This window comes from Babylonia areolata, chromosome 6, assembly GCF_041734735.1.
Source record: "Babylonia areolata isolate BAREFJ2019XMU chromosome 6, ASM4173473v1, whole genome shotgun sequence".
NCBI lineage: Eukaryota > Metazoa > Mollusca > Gastropoda > Neogastropoda > Buccinidae > Babylonia > Babylonia areolata.
The window spans coordinates 13,316,257-13,336,256 of record NC_134881.1 but is presented as its reverse complement, the minus strand read 5'-3'; the positions used below and the strand labels follow the sequence as shown (position 1 = coordinate 13,336,256).

Here is a 20,000-nt window from a genome sequence, read left to right as displayed (position 1 = left end):
GGAGGATTGACTTGCATGCTTGCACGACAACATACGTGCACACGCTGGAGAAATCATTATCCACTGGCTGTCCGTAGTCGGGGTCAAAAGTGTGTGGAACAAGGCGGTGTTTTAGATCATAAGTGACAAAACTTTCGGATAGAAAATCCCAAGATTAAAAACTGGACATGGCACGACTGCAAGCTTGTCGGGCTCATTGGATGATGGTGCATGATCTGCAAAAGTAGAGTGTGGGAAATGAATCCAGTCCGTGACGTCTCTGTTTTTGTAAAGAAGGGGAAGAAGCGTAAAAACAGGTCTCAGGTCTCAATGAGAGATCTTTTCCTTTTTTTTTTTTTACCCCCCCCCTGCCCTCGCCCCCCATTCCCCACTCCTATCCCTTCTCTCCCCCCTTACCCCCAGCGCAAATCAATTCTTTTTATTATATTGTATTGTATTGTATTTCTCTTTTTGTCACAACAGATTTCTCTGTGTGAAATTCGGGCTGCTCTCCCCAGGGAGAACGCGTCACTACACTACAGCGCCACCCATTTTTTGTATTTTTTTTCTTGTTTTTCCTATCGAAGTGGATTTTTCTACAGAATTTTGCCAGGAACAACCGTTTTGTTGCCGTGGGTTCTTTTACGTGCGCTAAGAGCATGCTGCACAAGGGACCTCGATTTATCGTCTCATCCGAATGACTAGCGTCCAGACCACCACTCAAGGTCTAGTGGAGTGGGAGAGAGTATCTGCGGCTGAGCCGTGATTCGAACCAGCGCGCTCAGATTCTCTCGCTTCCTAGGCTGACGCGTTACCTCTAGGCCATCACTCCACTTTAAAGATTAAAAGATAAACCACAACTGGTTTTGATCTATTCTTCAAGTTCTTCTTTGTGGAAGCGGAGAGGATTGGGTCCTGCTTCCCTATTGCCACGCCCTAGACACAGTAGATATGAAGTCACTGTCCCTATTACCAAGCCCTAGACACAGTAGATATGAAGTCACTGTCCCTGTTGCCAAGCCCTAGACAGAGTAGATATGAAGTCACTGTCCCTATTGCCAAGCCCTAGACACAGTAGATATGAAGTCACTGTCCCTATTGCCAAGCCCTAGACACAGTAGATATGAAGTCACTGTCCCTATTGCCAAGCCCTAGACAGAGTAGATATGAAGTCACTGTCCCTATTGCCAAGCCCTAGACACAGTAGATATGAAGTCACTGTCCCTATTGCCAAGCCCTAGACAGAGTAGATATGAAGTCATTGTCCCTGTTGCCAAGCCCTAGATAGAGTAGATATGAAGTCACTGTTCCTGTTGCCAAGCCCTGGACACAGCGGATATGAAGTCACTGTCCCTATTGCCAAGCCCTAGACACAGCGGATATATGAAGTCATTGTCCCTATTGCCAAGCCCTAGACACAGCGGATATGAAGTCACTGTCCCTATTGCCAAGCCCTTAACACAGCTGATATAAAGTCTGCTCCTATTGCCAATCCTAGACACAGCGGATATGAAGTCATTGTCCCTGTTGCAAAGCCCTAGACACAGCGGATATAAAGTCTGCTCCTATTGCCAATCCTAGACACAGCGGATATGAAGTCACTGTCCCTATTGCCAAGCCCTAGACACAGTGGATATGAAGTCACTGTCCCTATTGCCAAGCCCTAGACACAGCGGATATGAAGTCACTGCCCCTATTGCCAAGCCCTAGACACAGTGGATATGAAGTCACTGTCCCTATTGCCAAGCCCCAGACACAGCGGATATGACGTCTCTGCCCCTATTGCCAAGCCCTAGACACAGCGGATATGAAGTCTTGCCCCTGTTGCCGTAAAAGGCCACAGGGCCTTTCAAAAGTTTGAGTGCATACAAGACGTCCTGGAAAAAAAAAGGAGAGAGAGAGAGAAAAAAAAGTTGCCATATTGCCTGCAGTCAGTCGTGTCCGACTATGACCATCAGAACAGCAGAGGAGCCAACTGCTGTTCCGACTATTTGGGCTAGAATTTGATTATAGTGGAGAGTGTCTAGCCCAAGTTACATTCCCACTCTCTCGGCCAAGAGGGTTTTAGGATAGTCGGCGTTGGGATGGTTCCCAAAGGCCAACTAGCCCACAAGGCTGCAGCACTAAGAGCCAGTGCAATTTTGCCTCTTAGTTTGAGAGTTATAGTCCTTCACAAAAAGACTAAGCTGTAAATATAAGACGTCCACTAACATCCTGCATCTGTTCCGATTTTTCCTTCATCAATGTTTGTTTGGTTCAGTGAACACAAAACAGAATCTGAACGGTTTCTTTAAAGTGTCTGGATTATAAACATACTGATTATAACCTGTACCGTCAATAAAAGGACATTATTTTGATATGCCCAATCTAATGAAACAAAAGCCCTGGGCGTTAAAAAAAAAGAAAGAAAAAAAAAGACGAATGCATACTAAAAGCACACAAATACACACACACACACACACACACACACACACACACACACACACACACACACACAAAGAATCTTCCCGCTCCAACTCAAACCTATTCTTCATTGGTAAACTAAGGAGCCAGTTGCATTGCTCGGACAGAAGAGCCTAGTATGGTCGTAACCCGCTACTAACTTTGTGCAGTATAGTATGGAACTGACCAATGGCGTAGTTCGGTCAACGTATACCATATTATCATTATTATTATTTTTTTATTTATTTATTTATTCATTATTATTATTTTTTATTTAAAAAAAAAAATTCTATTTTATTTATTTAATTTTAATTTAATTTTATTCTATTTTTTCTCAAGGCCTGACAAAGCGCGTTGGGTTACGCTGCTGGTCAGGCATCTGCTTAGCAGATGTGGTGTCAGCTTATAAAAATGGATTTGACCGAACGCAGTGACTGCCTCCTTGAGCTACTGCTACTGCTACACTGCTACAGATACTGCTACTCGGTCAACGTAGGCACTAATTTTAGTCACGTGGAACTGTCAAAAAAGTTAGAACCTTGGCTCGAAGTTAGCGCCATACGATAATTCATATACATACTTGCAGACGGCCTGTTTGGCACGGCAGGTGCCCCTCACCACAGTCCCGTTGGACAGGCAGAAAGGGATGAGGTCCTTGGTGCACAGCAACGGGTTGGCCTGGTAGTTCTGGCAGTCGAAGTGACCTGTGTCACTGTGGCCACACGCCGCGAATGTCGAGTCCAGTGTCTTGCCCTCGCTGCACACACAGGGGAGAGAGAGAGAGGAACGGAACGTGTTTGTTGTACATACACTGCAGTGTGTGTGTGTGAGTGGGCGGGATGCCCCTGGGAAGTGGTGGTGGGTGTGTAGCTGGTTGTGTGTTTGGGGTATAGGGGGGTATAGGGGGAGGAGTGTGTGTCGGTTATGCGCGCACCCCCGAAAACGGAGTATGGCTGCCTACATGGCGGGGTAAAAACGGTCATACACGTAAAAGCCCACTCGTGTGCATACGAGTGAACGTGGGAGTTGCAGCCCACGAACGCAGAAGAAGAAGAAGGAGAAGAGGTTATGCGCGCGCGCGCGCACACACACACACACACACATGTATATATATATATATATATATATTATACCAAAAACAAAACAAAAATCACGCTCTTGGGGTCCTGGGCTCCGCTCTTTGAATATACTGAAGTAAACGAGTACAGTCAATGTGTGTGTGTGTGTGTGTGTGTGTGCGAGCATGCGTGCGTGTAATGTGTGCTCGCGCGCACCTATATATTGCCAGTGTGCAACATGTGCGCACTGCTTAAAAACGAGCCTCAAAGAAAAAGAAAAGAAAAGGAAAAAGACCCCCCCCACACTCCCCTAAAAAGAAAGACACAAAAAACAAACAAAAAATAAAATAAAATAAATAATTATTATTATCTTTTATTAAACCCCAAAACCGGGACTTCCTCAACAGTCAGACACACGACCTGACCACCTGGAACTGACCGACGCTGCCCACACCTGGGCAGCTAGCTGCGCGGCCAGCAGGGGTATGTGAACTGAAGTGAACTGAACTGAAGTGAACTGAACTCACAGACACACAGCTCTCTGGGCGTAGCAGCGGCCTGTGACGATGGTCCCGTTGGTCAGACAGTACATGATGGCGTCCATAGTGCAGATCATGGGGTTGAAGTTGTCACAGTCAAACTCCTCCCCGCTCACCGTAACTGTCACCAGGCCTGCAATTTGAGTTTGTTTGTTGTGTTTGGGTGAATATATGTTGTGTTGGTTAATGAACTTATTATTATTAACAAAAAGTAAAGAGTGGTAACTCTCTCCACACACAAGGTACATAACTTCAAGCCAATGCTGCTTACGCTGCCAATTCAGCTAGCACACAGGTAAATAAAAGGTACATTGGAACAAACCCAGACACTTCCCCCCAAAAAAAGGAGGCGCCGGGCTTGCTCTTATACCGATCATTTGACATGTGCACACAGCAGCAATGACAGAAGAAATGTGCAAACACAAATTAGCTTTTTATTCAAGGCTGGCGTAGCCTCTTTAATCCTGAACAAGCCACACAGAACACACGGACATTACAGAACACATGGTAGCCTCGGTGGTTTTTCAACTTGAGATTAATGAACAATGAGGCCAGGAGATCAAATATCTTATTATTATTGTTATTGTTGTTCTTATTATTATCGTTATTATAGCCATCATATCATCAGCAACATTGATTATTATGACCAACAACAAAAACAATAATCATCATCGGTAATATCCAATTTTAACATCACCACAATTTACTAACTCTAGAGTAGATGACAACGGTCAATTTAACCATTGTTTATGTTATACTTCATGCCTGCGTTGCCATATGCACGAAATGTATCGTGCATATAGCTCCAGGAATTAGGGATGTTAAACTTGGATAGTATATATGCCATCATCATCATCATTAAATTTTAATCATCATTTATTGATCATGAACTCAGTCGAACAGACACTTGATCGACTCCAGCAGTTTTGATTGCGTCTGCATGTGAGCTGAACACACTCTGCCCCTCCCCCTAACTCCCACCACCCTCCAACCAGCCACCACACCACTCCCAAAAAATCGCTCACCCCGAACCTGCGTTTTTTGTTGTTTGTTTGTTTTTTAACACTGAGCTCATTCCCGGCCCGTGAAGCACGTGCATTTCGTGCAGTGTGTTTACGTTGGACGATCGAACACTTCCGATGTTCGGGACACTGCACTTTTTTTTTTTTTTTTTTAATCGGGCCAGCGTTCGTCCGGGGAGGTAGTTTCGACAGGAGTGTGTCAGCTTGGAGCGTTCGTGTACGGCATGTGTGTGTGTGTGTGTGATGGATATCAGTCTCTGTGCATGCTACCACAAGCTGTTGAAATGAGTAAGTACTGCGCCGTTGTGGAGATAAACGCCGGAGTTTAGATAAAATGCTTAAATTTTTGTGCGTGTGTGTCAGTGTGTGTGTGTGTGTGTGTGTGTAGTGTCGTGTCGTCAATGCAATAATACTTTGTGAATGTCGGTAACGGTTGTGCAGATATGTTCGTTTGGTTGCCTACGAATTATATCCTGCTTCATTCCACCATACATGTAGGCATATTATTCCATTCACACATTTGGACAGGCGGTAATATTTCTATATTATGTGTGCTACTTTGTGCTAGGTCTTAACGGAATAAACAATGTCTCAAATGAGATGATGAAGTCTGTTAAGTGGCAATGTCCACATTTTCCCCCCTCTCTCAAGACGGAATGAACAGTGTTAACATCCTAACATCAGAGCAAATTACTTCAATGAAAGAGTTGTTAACACCTGGAATAGATTTGCCAGTCTGTGTGGTGACGGCACCATCTGTTCGACTCTCTTAAAAACCGCTTGGAAAGCTACTGGACTGAGCTGCCTTCAGTGTATGTTCCTGCCTGCCAGTGCTAACCACCATTGTACTTGCCACTGCCCGCACGTCGCATGCACGTAAGTTTAATTAATAGATCTCGGACGACGAACAGGCCCTTGACAGGGCCTCAACCGTCTAATAGTCAAGTCAAGTCAAGGTGTGGACGTTCACTCACTCTGCCAGTCACACAGAGGAGAAGAAGGGAAGAAATGTGGATGTATATATCCTTGTCTTTCAGGGTTGCACGGTTTTGTCCTCGTCTGTCACGGTTTTTGTCTTTTTTGGTTGTGGATTGCCGTCTGCACGCAACCCCAAAAGGCGACAATAAGTGGATTGTGGCGGCCATTCCATGGCTAAAGATAAATGTATAGAAGGTGAGGATGACCCTGTGTGTGTGTGTGTGTGTGTGTGTGTGTGTGGTCAGTTGCGTGTTTTCAGTCGTAATGTCAAGTGCGAAGATAGGTTTCACGATATGCATGTGAACGGTATCCTGCTTTATTATTCCATACAGGCCCATTGTCACATTCGTACTGGTGTAATGATATTATATTTGTCCAAGTCTGCTGCTAGCCTGCCTGGGTGTTCCGCTCGTTGAAGGGTGTTTGAAAGTGCTTCAGGTTAGCTTCTCTGTGTGCTGTTAGTTTGTATTTGTATTTCTTTTTATCACAACAGATTTCTCTGTGTGAAATTCGAGCTGCTCACCCCAGGGAGAGCGCGTCGCTACACTACAGCGCCACCCATTTTTTTGGTATTTTTTTCTGCGTGCAGTTTTGTTTTTCCTATCAAAATGGATTTTTCTACAGAATTTTGCCAGGAACAACCCTTTTGTTGCCGTGGGTTCTTTTACGTGCGCTAAGTGCATGCTGCACACGGGACCTCAGTTTATTGTCTCATCCGAATGACAACTGAGGGGAGGGGAGGGGGGAAGAAACAATAATCCCAGTGCATCCCTCCCTCATCCACCATAGTAACTGACGTGTAATGGGGTTGGTTTCACATCCTTCAGTCCATATATTTTATTTTTCGAAAAAATATGATTGATATGTTTGTATAGTTTACCCCACACCTCATTCACAACGCGGATTGGTTTTGACAGACAGCTAGTGACAGAGGTTGACTTGCTCAGACAACGGACTGTACAGAGTGAGAAGCAGACTGGTTTGAAGTCGTACTAAGCTTACACTTTTAACAAACGTTCTTCTTCTTCGTTGTTGTGGGCCCACAATCATATGAATTGATTATTCTGGTACCTAAAGTTCTAAACTGTCTTGTCTGTGCGCGTATGGGCGAACGTGCGCTTGTTGGTGTTTTAGCGTGTGGGTGGGTGGGTGCGTGCGTGCGTGTGTGTGTGTGTGTGTGCCCCCTTCAACATCAGCTTACAGTCCTATTTTTAGCCGCCAGGCTAACACCTGACCTTCACCCTCCCCACCACCCCCTCCTCAGACATGAACAGAGGACACGTGTTTATTGTTTATTGCCTCGAAAGTTTCTCCACCTTTTCTGCCCGCGGACCTGAAGTATAGAGCGACACACACCTCGTGTGTGAAGTTTTGTAGACACAGACCCAGATGGTATCAGTGTCCTTGGGACCACACACACACAGTCCGTTTTCGAAGACAGGTTCCTTTAAACTACATGCCTATATTCATGAAGTCTCTACCGAGAGGGGAAGATGTGTGTGTGTGTGTGTGTGTGTGTGTGTGTGTGTGTGTGTGAGGGGAGGGAGGGGGGGTCGGAGGCTGGCTGGCCTACAGTTTAACTGAAGTGGCGGTATCTCCTGCTGGCGTCAGCGGTTTAGATGGCAGTCACAGAGTCTTTACTTTGATGGGAATAGTCCGTAGGGTGTCAGTTCTGCAGGGCACCCAGGGCAACACCGCCCCCCCCCCCATATCCCCCCCAGAAAGGGATCGACTACAGGATGCTTAAAGGGACTGGTATGGTATTAACCGACTTCCTCCCCCACCCCTCCCCCAACCCCCCCTCTCTCTCTCTCTCTCCTGTCGACCAGACTCAGAGTTTTAACATGTTAGCTCTTGCATCCTTATGGTCAAGCTGTTCAGTGTTCGGGTCATACATGTTTCGCGAAGGTTTCGTTGTCCGAGGGTGGTGGTGGGGTGGGGTGGGGTGGGGTCCTGAACCAGAAACAAAAATTGATGGCGTGGCTTACATACAGCCCAGATGACCGCAGGGTGCCTTGTCCACCTGGATTGTCTCCCCTAGGTCTGGACATCCAGGGTTGATAAAAAAAAGAAGAAGTCGAGGACCATTTCAGAACTTGCACAGTTATTTTGTATTGTATTTGTATTGTATTTGCATTGTAGTTTTTCATTTGTTTTTTTATCACAACAGATTTCTCTGTGTGAAATTCGGGCTGCTCTCCCCAGGGAGAGCGCGTCGCTACACTGAGAGCGCCACCCCCCTCCCCACCCACCCCCTTTTTTTCTTTTTCTTTTTTCCTGCATGCAGTTATATTTGTTTTCCTATCGAAGTGGAATTTTCTACAGAATTTTGCCAGGGACAACCCTTTTGTTGCCGTGGGTTCTTTCACGTGCGCGAAGTGCATGCTGCACACGGGACCTCGGGTTTATCGTCTCATCCAAATGACTAGCGTCCAGACCACCACTCAAGGTCTAGTGGAGTGGGAGAAAATATCGGCGGCAGAGCCGTGATTCGAACCAGCGCGCTCAGATTCTCTCGCTTCCTAGGCGGGACGCGTTACCTCCAGGCCATCACTCCACATGTTTGTCTTTTTCAGGGCAGTATGAAATGATGCTGAATTTTCGGATAACAGCGGTGTGTGTTCTCAATGCTGTGAGCACTACTCATGACCAGAGGCGCGTTCTTGTACGCCCATTTACTTGGTTTATCATTGAAGAGCACAGTAATCGTTCATAAACCATTGAATAGCTGTAAACATTTGGCTGAAATATCTTTTTTTCATGCCCGTGTCTCAAAGCTGTGCAGGGTGCCCGTGTGCCTCAAACAGCTGTTAGTGTGTTGGATGAGGCTTGTGGTAGTGTGCAATATGTAGAATTTGAATCACTCAAGACACATTTTATATCAATATACATACTTTTTGAAATGGTCCTTAACTGTTTGTGAAGCCTGTATACCTGTCCAAAATACACCCCCACTCGTTTTTAATACACACAGCCACCTTCACCGACAACCACCACCTCCTTGACTGTCATTTCAGTGACCGGCCAGACAATCCGGGCCCCCTCTGTGTGGATGGGGACGGTGACACGCCCCCCTACCCCCCGCCCACCCCGTACCCCCCTCCGCCCCTCCACACACACACTGACCACGGGGGCCTGGTCACTGCAGTCGGTAGTACGTGCCATAAACGATTCAGGACACTGCTGGGGATGACCTCAGGCTACTGGATGGGGGGAGAGGCGGCACACGGTACGGGAGTCTCCCGGGTCGCTTTAGGGTCAGCCCAGGGTGGGCTGTCAAGGCCTGACCAACGTCTTGGGTTCGTTCGAAGGTCAAGCAAATAAACATAAATATTTGTGGAAACAAATATCCACAAACACCGAGTGACAGGTACCTGTCTGTCTGTACCACATGTTCTCCCTGTCTCTGTCTGTCTGTCTCTGTCTCTGTCTCCCACACTCTTTACCCAAGAAGAAAATTATTTAGAATAAAAACACGCACTTGATAAACACACACACACACACACACACACACACACAGAGAATGAGAGAGATATTAACTGTACTCACTCCCAGACTAGCAACTTTTATTTCCAATGTTTTTTTACCTCTCGAGAGAGGACGGGGACAGGGAAAGTGACGACTATATATGCCCCCATAAATTATATTATGTCCAAGTCTGAGCTGTTTAGGGAAGAGTCAAGACGACTTTTAGTCACCCCCTCCCCCCACCTCTTTTTCAGACCTACCCAACCCCACACTACTATCTCTCTGTCTGTCTGTCTGTCTCCGTCTCTGTCTCTCTTTATTTGTATATATTTTCTCCCTGTCTCTCTTTCTCTCTCTTTATTTGTATATATATATATTTCCCCTCTTTCAGCATTATCGCGCTCCTATGGGTAAACATTGGGAACAATAAAACGAAAAGAGGAAAGGACGACAGCACAGAGGACACGTAAGGAACACGAAACTGATGCGCGCGCGCGCGTGCACACACACACACACACACACACACGTGTACACACACACACACACACAGCGCGCACGCATACACACGTGTACATACATACAAGTGTGTATGTGTATTCGTGTGTGTGTGTGTGTGCGTGCGCGCATTCGTGTGTGTGTGTGCGTGTGTGTGTGTGGTGGAGGGGGGGAAGGGGCACATGGAGGAGAAACAAAACGCTCTCTTTCGTTCTTGTAACTTTATGGACAGTGCTGAGGTCATACATACACTTGATGTAAAAATAACTCTTTTCTTTTCTTTTCTGCCAACTGTATAGGGGTTATCAAAGCACTCTCTTCGTATAATTCCCGTGCTTGTGTAAAATGTACTCAGCTGGTCGGTTTTTGTTTTTTTTGTTTTTTTGTGCGTATTTGTATATGTATTAAATTTTTCATTTGCAGAAACGGAACGAGAGAAGTGGGACTGAGTCGAGAGGGATGGATAGAGGGAGAGAGAGAGGAAGAGAGAGAGAGGGAGGGAGAGAGAGGAAGAGAGAGAGGAGGAGAGAGAGGGAGGAAGAGAGAGAGAGGGAAAGAGAGAGAGGGAGAGAGAGAGGGAGGGAGAGAGAGAGGGAGGGAGAGAGAGAGGGAGGGAGAGAAAGAGCGGGAGAGGGAGAGAGAGAAGGAGAGAGGGAGGGAGAGAGAGAGAGGGAAAGAGAGAAAGAGGGGGAGGGAGAGAGAGAGAGGGGGGAGAGAGAGGGAGAGAGAGAGAGAGAGGAAGAGAGAGAAAGAGAGGGAGAGACAGAGGGCGGAGAGGGAGAGAGAGAAAGAGGGGGAGATGGAGAGAGAGAAAGAGAGGGAGATGGAGAGAGAGAAAGAGAGGGGGAGGGGGGCATCCCTTATCTGACATCGGAAAGCAAACTGAACCAGACAGCATGCACTTGAAGCAGACACAAAGTAAACAAAACCAACCAGAAGGACGTGTTGCCTACACACGGAAAACGGGTTAGCTGTATGTAGCAGAGGTAATGGGCGTTTTTCATTTGTTTGTTTTTTGGTTGTTTTTTTTTACAAGGAATTATATTTAGTCTACACACAAACGTGGAATACAAAAGAACAGCGTGCTTTCATACCTTAGTCCTCGAAACACATCTGTACTATTACTGCCCGCATGTGTGCTGGCTTTTGTATTTGTGTGTGTGTGTGTGTGTGTGTGTGCGCGCGCGCATTCGTGTGTGTGTGTGTGTGCACGTGTATGTGTGTGTGTGCATTCGTGTGTGTGTGTGTGTTCGTGTGTGCATTCGTGTGTGTGTAGGGGGGGGGGTGCGGGTGGGGGGGGGGGAGGGGCACATGGAGGAGAAACAAAACGCTCTCTTTCGTTCTTGTAACCTGATGGATGGTGCTGAGGTCATTCATCCACTTGATGTAAAAATAACTCTTTTCTTGTCTTTTCTGCCAACTGTATAGGGGTTATCAAAGCACTCTCTTCGTATAATTCACGTGCTTGTGGAAAATGAGTCTGTGTACTCAGCTGGTCTCGGGTTTGTTTTTTGTTTTTTTTTGGTTTTTTTAAGTGCGTATTTGTATATTGATTAAATTTTTCATTTGCAGAAACGGAACGAGAGAAGTGGGACTGAATCGAGAGGGATGGATAGAGGGAGAGAGAGAGAGAGAGGGAGGGAGAGGGGGAAAGGGAGAGAGAGAGGAGAAAGAGGGAGGGAGAGAAAGAGAAGGGGAGAGAGAGCGGGAGAGAGAGAGAGAGAAGGAGAGAGGAAGAGAGAGAAAGAGAGGGAGAGAGAGATGGAGAGAGAAAGAGAGGGGGAGGGGGGCATCCCTTATCTGACATCGGAAAGCAAACTGAACCAGACAGCATGCACTTGAAGCAGACACAAAGTAAACAAAACCAACCAGAAGGACGTGTTGCCTACACACGGAAAACGGGTTAGCTGTATGTAGCAGAGGTAATGGGCGTTTTTCATTGTTGTTTTTTTTTTTTTTTTTTTTTTTTTACAAGGAATTATATTTAGTCTACACACAAACGTGGAATACAAAAGAACAGCGTGCTTTCATACCTTAGTCCTCGAAACACATCTGTACCATTACTGCCCGCATGTGTGCTGGCTTTTGTATTTGTGTGTGTGTGTGTGTGTGCGCGCGCGCATTCGTGTGTGTGTGTGTGTGCACGTGTATGTGTGTGTGTGCATTCGTGTGTGTGTGTTCGTGTGTGCATTCGTGTGTGTGTAGGGGGGGGGGGGGGGGGGGTGCGGGTGGGGGGGGGAGGGGCACATGGAGGAGAAACAAAACACTCTCTTTCGTTCTTGTAACCTAATGGATGGTGGTGAGGTCATTCATCCACTTGATGTAAAAATAACTTTTCTTTTCTTTTCTGCCAACTGTATGGAGGTTATCAAAGCACTCTCTTCGTATAATTCCCGTGCTTGAAGAAAATGAGTCTATGCACTCAGCTGGTCTCGGGTTTTTTTTTTTTTTTTTTTTTTTTTTTTAGTGCGTATTTGTATATGTATTAAATTTTTCATTTGCAGAAACGGAACGAGAAGTGGGACTGAGTCGAGAGGGATGGATAGAGGGGGAGAGAGAGAGGAAGAGAGAGAGAGGGAGGGAGAGGGAGAGAGAAGGAGAGAGGGAGGGAGAGAGAGAGAGGGAAAGAGAGAGAGGGAGATAGAAAGAGAGGGAGAGAGAGGGGGAGGGAGAGAGAGAGGGAGGGAGAGAGAGAGAGGGAAAGAGAGAGAGGGAGATAGAAAGAGAGGGAGAGAGAGAGGGAGGGAGAGAGAGAGGGAGGGAGAGAAAGAGCGGGAGAGGGAGACAGAGATAGAAGGAGAGAGGGAGGGAGAGAGAGAGAGGGAAAGAGAGAGAGAGAAAGAGGGAGAGAGAGAAAGAGGGGTAGGGAAAGGGAGGGAGAGAGAGAAGGAGAGAGGGAGAGAGAGAAAGAGAGAGAGAGAGGTGGGGGGGGGATCCCTTATCTGACATCAGGAAGCAAACTGAACCAGCTTGCACTTGAAGCAGACACAAAGTAAACAAAACCAACCAGAAGGACGTGTTGCCTACACACGGAAAACGGGTTAGCTGTATGTACCAGAGGTAATGGGCGTTTTTCATTTGTTTGTTTGTTTTTTGTTGTTTGTTTTACAAGGAATTATATTTAGTCTACACACAAACGTGGAATACAAAGAACAGCGTGCTTTTATACCTTAGTCCTCGAAACGCATCTGTACTATTACTGCCCGCATGTGTGTTGGCTTTTGTATTTGTGTGTGTGTGTGTGTGTGTGTGTGTGTGTGTGCGCGCGCGCGCGCGTGTGCGTCAGTGTGTGTGTGTGTGTGTGTGTGTGCATGAGTGTGTGCCCGCGTGCGTGCGTGTTTTGTCACTGAGATAATATTCCATTTGTCTTGTTTTAAGTTACATGATGATGAAGGCACAGTTTCCACTGGGGAAAGAACGATCACCAGTCTGCCTTTGCGGATTATACTGATGGTCATGCAGGGAGTGAAGATGAATTGGGCAGCTTGGTGGAACATCTGCACAAAGCGGCCTCTGCATTTCGCGTGGAAATCAGTGCCGAAAAGACTAAAAGTCGTGACCAACAGCATCCTAAGTACTACAAACTTTAATGTCAAGTTTAGAAACAGTGAAATTCAAGCACCTTGGCGCCATCGTATGGGATTGAAGGCTGACGACCTGCGATTGTGGCGAGGACTGCACAAACAGCAGCTGCGACAGCACGACTCCAAACCATCTGGAGAGAGAGGCATCATCAGTGCGCTCCAAGATCTAGGCATCATCAGTGCGCTCCAAGATCTAGGCATCATCAGTGCGCTCCAAGATCTAGGCATCATGAGTGCGCTCCAAGATCTAGGCATCATGAGTGCGCTCCAAGATCAAGGCATCATGAGTGCGCTCCAAGATCAAGGCATCATGAGTGCGCTCCAAGATCTAGGCATCATGAGTGCGCTCCAAGATCTACCAAATGCGCTCCCTTGCCCAGTTTGTCTTCCTTCCTGTTTGCCTGCGAAACGTGGACACTCTCAGCAGAAAATGCAAAGAAAGATACTAGCATGTAAGATGCTACGGAATCTCGTGCACCCAGTACACACTATTATCATGTGACAAACGAAGAAGTCCGCAGCAAGAATCAAGAATCCGTCATGCAAGGGGACCACATGATGACCTCCGCACCGTTGTCAAGAAACAGAAAGTGAAGTGGCATAGGCATGTTTCCCGCTCAACAGGACTCGCAAAAGATCTTCTTGCAAGGGGCAGTCAGAGCAAGCTGCGAACAAGGAAAACAGAGAAAGAGGTGGGAGGACATACAGGAATGGACAGAGAAAGAGGTGGGAGGATATACAGGAATGGACAGAGAAAGAGGTGGGAGGATATACAGGAATGGTCAGAGAAAGAGGTGCGAGGATATACAGGAATGGACAGAGAAAGAGGTGGGAGGATATACAGGAATGGACAGAGAAAGAGGTGGGGGACATACAGGAATGGACAGAGAAAGAGGTGGGGGGATATACAATAATGGACAAAGAAAGAGGTGGGAGGATATACAGGAATGGTCAGAGAAAGAGGTGGGGGGATATACAGGAATGGACAGAGAAAGAGGTGGGGGGATATACAGGAATGGACAAAGAAAGAGGTGGGAGGATATACAGGAATGGACAGAGAAAGAGGTGGGGGGATATACAGGAATGGACAGAGAAAGAGGTGGGAGGATATACAGGAATGGACAGAGAAAGAGGTGGGAGGATATACAGGAACGGACAGAGAAAGAGGTGGGGGATATACAGGAATGGACAGAGAAAGAGGTGGGGGATATACAGGAATGGACAGAGAAAGAGGTGGGAGGATATACAGGAATGGACAGAGAAAGAGGTGGGAGGATATACAGGAATGGACAGAGAAAGAGGTGGGAGGATATACAGGAATGGTCAGAGAAAGAGGTGGGAGGATATACAGGAATGGACAGAGAAAGAGGTGGGGGGATATACAGGAATGGACAGAGAAACAGGTGGAAGGACATACAGGAATGGTCAGGCATGAACCTGGCGGAATCCCAGACAGCGGCAGAGGACAGAGTCGGGTGGAGGAGGAGAGTGGTGGTGCTGTTTTCCCTGATGTCAAGGGGAATGTTAATGTGAAGCTGACCATAAATCTTGATTGTAGTTCCTCGATTTGTAAAGAACCCCCCGTCTCTCTCTCTCTCTCTCTCTCTCTCTCTCTCTCTCTCTCTCCCCCCCCCCCCCCCCCCATATTGATAACTGCTGGAGCTGCACTCTTGGCCACTGTGTTGGGGCGGTAGGGTGCGATGTAAACACCCATTATCATTATTAGTACTAGTAGCAATATAAACACCCATTGTCATTATTAGTACTAGTAGCAATATAAACACCCATTGTCATTATTAGTACTAGTAGCAATATAAACACCCATTGTCATTATTAGTACTAGTAGCAATATAAACACCCATTGTCATTATTAGTACTAGTAGCAATATAAACACCCATTGTCATTATTAGTACTAGTAGCAATATAAACACCCATTATCATTATTAGTACTAGTAGCAATATAAACACCCATTGTCATTATTAGTACTAGTAGCAATATAAACACCCATTATCATTATTAGTAACACTACTATTGCTACAGCTACTGCTACTATTATTGTTGTCTACTGAGGTGAACGTCACTAGAACTTTTTTTTAATTTTTTTATACCTCTTACCTCTCAATAGATTTATGACATTTTCGCAGCGACAACAGCAAAAGTATTGGCCCCTGCGACGAACCGATCGAGACGAAGGCTTAAAATTTGACATTATACTATCACAGCCTCGGACACTCACGATGAACTGAGCTCGCCGATGTGATTGTCTGGACCCCAGTTCGTGTGACCAGTAGAACTATATATGATACCATTGTTCTGTGGCTCAGTGTCACATACAATGGTATAACCTCGGGTGGACAGCTTTTGAAGAGTAACGTATCGAACACTGTTGTCCTTCAGGGCAAAAGCCAATTGGTTGTAAATCTATCAACCCAACGACGGGCGCAATAGCCGAGTGGTTAAAGCGTTGGACTTTCAGTCTGAGGGTCCCGGGTTCGAATCTCGGTAACGGCGCCTGGTGGGTAAAGGGTGGAGATTTTTCCGATCTCCCAGGTCAACATATGTGCAGACCTGCTAGTGCCTGACCCCCCCTTCGTGTGTATACGCAAGCAGAAGATCAAATACGCACGTTAAAGATCCTGTAATCCATGTCAGCGTTCGGTGGGTTATGGAAACAAGAACATACCCAGCATGCACACTCCCGAAAACGGAGTATGGCTACCTATATGGCGGAGTAAAAACGGTCATACACGTAAAAGCCCGCTCGTGTACACACGAGTGAACGTGGGAGTTGCAGCCCACGAACGCAGAAGAACAACAACAACCCAACGGTGGACAGCGATGTTTGTCACAGTGCTGACCTTGTGTCTGTGAACCCCCTCCCCCCTCCCCCCCCCCTCTTCTCCTGACAGTGGCCCTTCACTGCGTGGTCAGACCGTGGGAAGAGTGCAGGAAACGGCAGCACTGATCGCACGTGGTTTGCACAAGGCATTATATCTTGTCCTCTGCAGTTTGACCCTTGTTTGAGTATGACGTGCCCAACAGCAAAGTGAGAGCTGTATTATCAATGGTTTCTCCAGTCAATGGGAAACCATTTACAGATTAGTCTTTTGTGAAGGACAATGACTCTCAAACTAGGAGGCAAAATTGCACTGGCTCTTTGTGCTGCAGCCTTGTGGGCTAGTTGGCCTTTGGGAGTCATTCCAACGCCGACTGTCCTAAAACCCTCTTGGACAAGAGAGTGGGGATGTACTTGGGCAAGACACTCTCCACTATAATCAAATTCTAGCCCAAACAGTCGGAACAGCAGCTGCCTCCTCTGCTGTTCTGATGGTCATAGTCGGACACGACTGACTATCATATATATATATATAGGGTATGACATGACACACTGCTGTCAACTTTTGGCCCCTTTTTGACTCACTAGTGTAAACAAAGTGAGTCTATGTAATAACCCCGCGTGTGTGTGTGTGTGTGTGTGTGTGTGTGTGCGTGTGTGTGTGTGTGTGTGTCTGTCTGTCTGTCTGTCTGTCTGTGCCTTCTTTTCTTCTTTTTTTTGGCCTTTACAATGGGGAGGAGATATTTGGATCTGCATATTAACACCCTTAAGCAAGGTTGATTTATTATACCGGGGTGAAGTGTATAGATTAGCTTCGTTTTGTGGTGTGCAGATAAGAATACTTAAAAAAATAATAATGGGCATTTATTTTTTATTTAAAAGTTCTATGTATAGTTTGTAGTTAAGATCAGAATCAGAATCAGAGTACCTTTATTATCTCGTAGAGAAATTTAGAGTGGTGAAGTCTGTGATACATTCAAATTATAATCAAAACGGTAAAATTTGACATACAACATATACATAACAAAATAACACTAAACTCAGTCATAGCAAAGCAAGTATATATATATATATATATATATATATATATATAGAGTGTGTGTGTGTGTGTGTGTGTGTGTGTGTCCCTCTCTCATTGTCTCTGTCTTTATTACATAAATTTTGAGCAATCAGAATTGAAACTGGCAAAATGTATCTAGAAAAAAATACACCCGTTATTCCGATTTAAACAGGATAAAAAATCTCTCATGCAAGAAATTTATTATTTCACATGCACACATTCTCTCATCCATCAATTATTAATCAACTCTAGTTTCTTCTTCTTCTTCTTTGTTCGTGGGCTGCAGCTCCCCGACGTTCACTCGTATGTACACGAGTGGGCTTTTATGTGTATGACCGTTTTTACCACGCCATGTAGGCAACCATACTCCGTTTTCGGTTGTAACAACGTTAGTGTGACTCGGCAAGCGCTGGTTCCCGTTGTCTTCATACTCATAAACGACCTCAAACCTTCATGATGAGGCAACAAGTCTACAATTCACACTATGTCTAACCTCAGCGGTAAACATTTTCTGCAAAGAAAGTTTTAATGCAGATGATAATCATCTTCGTCTCGAGGCGTACAGATTTATAGCCCGGTGACAAAGACTTTAATTATTTTCCCCAGCTACTTCGACCGACATTTGTCCTAAGAGCTTTCCAGTGGTTAAAGATTAAACATGTCCACCCTGTCAAAGTATTTTTTGGAGACAATTCTTCTTCTTCGTTCGTGGGCTGCAACTACCACGTTCACTCGTGTGTACACGAGTGGGCTTTTACGTGTATGACCATTTTTACCCCGCCATGTAGGCAGCCATACTCCGTTTTCGGGGGTGTGCATGCTGGGTGTGTTCTCGTTTCCATAACCCACCGAACGCTGACATGGATTACTGGATCTTTAACATTGGCGCTTAGTTCTTATGGTGTTGGGCGTGTCGTGAAAAGATTTCAGTGACAGGCCGTTTCTGAAAAGACACCAGTTATAACGGAGGGTTGCATGCTTACATTGCAGGTAAACTCTGTCAATTACAGTCCATGGATGTCATGTATGGTTAAATTACAAACCCCCCCCCCAGATAAATTGTAGCGCAACCGGTTTAGCAGTCCTAGCTTGCTCTGTGCCGGCTTTTACCAGGGAGACTGAAAGCTTAATTTGAAGTTATTCAGCAATTCATGGACATTGTATTGTGACACCCCCCTACAAATACAAATAAACAACCCTAAAAGACAAACAAACAAACAAACAAACCCAGAAACATAATGCCTTACCTGCAGTCAGAACCGCACAGACGAAGAGCGATTTCATAACGTTGTTCATGGTAAAACTTAAACGAACAGAAGACGAATTAAGTCTCCGGTGATATATTTCTACAGAAAGACTAAGACTCAAGAGTCGTCTGCAGCAAAAAAAAATAACCCAACACACAGACACACAGTGCTGTAGTAGACAAAGGCCAAACAGTCGGACTGAGTGGGTTTTTTTCTCTCCACCTTCTGAAATCGGAGTCGCTCGCTTTTAAACACAGTGAGACTTTAAGAAGAGAACCGCGCACAGTGGATACGAACGCAGCTGCGGGCCACGCTTTATATAATATCGGAGATCGACGGAAGTGAGTCAGATCGGGTCGCTCCCACGCTGATCTGTGAACGTTCATGCGGTGGCTCGTAAAATAGAAGATTTACGGTATCTCTCTGTCACTGGTGAGTGTTGGCACCATCTTGTTTGTTTAGGTTTTTGTTTTTGTCTCTCTCTCTCTCTCTCTCTCCCTCTCCCTCCCTGTGTGTGTGTGTGTGTGTGTGTGCGTGTGTGTGTGTGTGTGTGTGTGTGTTACATACATGAGTTGTTAAGGATCATAACTTAAGTAATATATATATATATGTATGTATATATACATACATACATGCCAGTTACGCCGATTTGAACAAAACAACAACAAAAACAACAAAACTGAAAAATAATTTTTAATGCCGAAATTTATTTCTGCATGCATTCATTATAATTATCCATCCGTCCATTATGAACCAACACTGTCTCTGCAAGGGCTGTTTCTTTTAGCCCTTAATTTTGATCTCTGTACTCGTAAAGCGTCGTCAGTCAAACCTTCACCATTGATCATGGCAGCAAGACTTCAATTAACTTGATATCTTTCCTTTTCGGGAAGCACTTTCTGCTGCCAGAGTTTTAATGCCCAGAATATTTCCAGACTCTTTTTCATAACGACTCCTGCGTCATACAGGCCTGCTTTTTTTTACACTTGATTGTATCAAACTTTCATTTCCAGGGATTGACTTATTGAACTCCAACCTTGTCTCTCGCTGTACAGTTTGAAAACGCTCTTAAAATACATCAACAGTCCGTGGTCATCATTATCTTTGTGTATTCTGTATTCTGTATCATTGTATAACTGCATTGTCGTGTTTGTGTGTGTGTGTGTGTGTGTGTGTGTGTGTGTGTGTGTGTGTGTGTGTGTGTGCGTGCGTGCGTGCGTGCGTACGTGTGTGTGTGTGTGTGTGTTTCTCAGATGTCCGTCTTTTCATTTATGATTGTGATTCGTAAAC

General features: G+C 45.6%; 1 protein-coding gene across 1 annotated transcript in view; it reads right to left on the bottom strand.

Annotated features, from left to right (window-relative positions):
• Positions 1–19,011, bottom strand: part of LOC143283292 (uncharacterized) — a 20,611-nt gene extending 1,600 nt beyond the window's left edge. The window contains exons 1-3 of the mRNA XM_076589476.1: positions 18,711–19,011; positions 4,007–4,151; positions 3,002–3,178 (exon numbers count right to left, since the gene is read on the bottom strand). Coding sequence (XP_076445591.1) covers positions 3,002–3,178; positions 4,007–4,151; positions 18,711–18,759 — 371 coding nt within the window. The 5' untranslated portion in view covers positions 18,760–19,011. The remainder of the gene's footprint in view (positions 1–3,001; positions 3,179–4,006; positions 4,152–18,710) is intronic.
• Between the last annotated feature and the right edge of the window lie 989 nt (positions 19,012–20,000).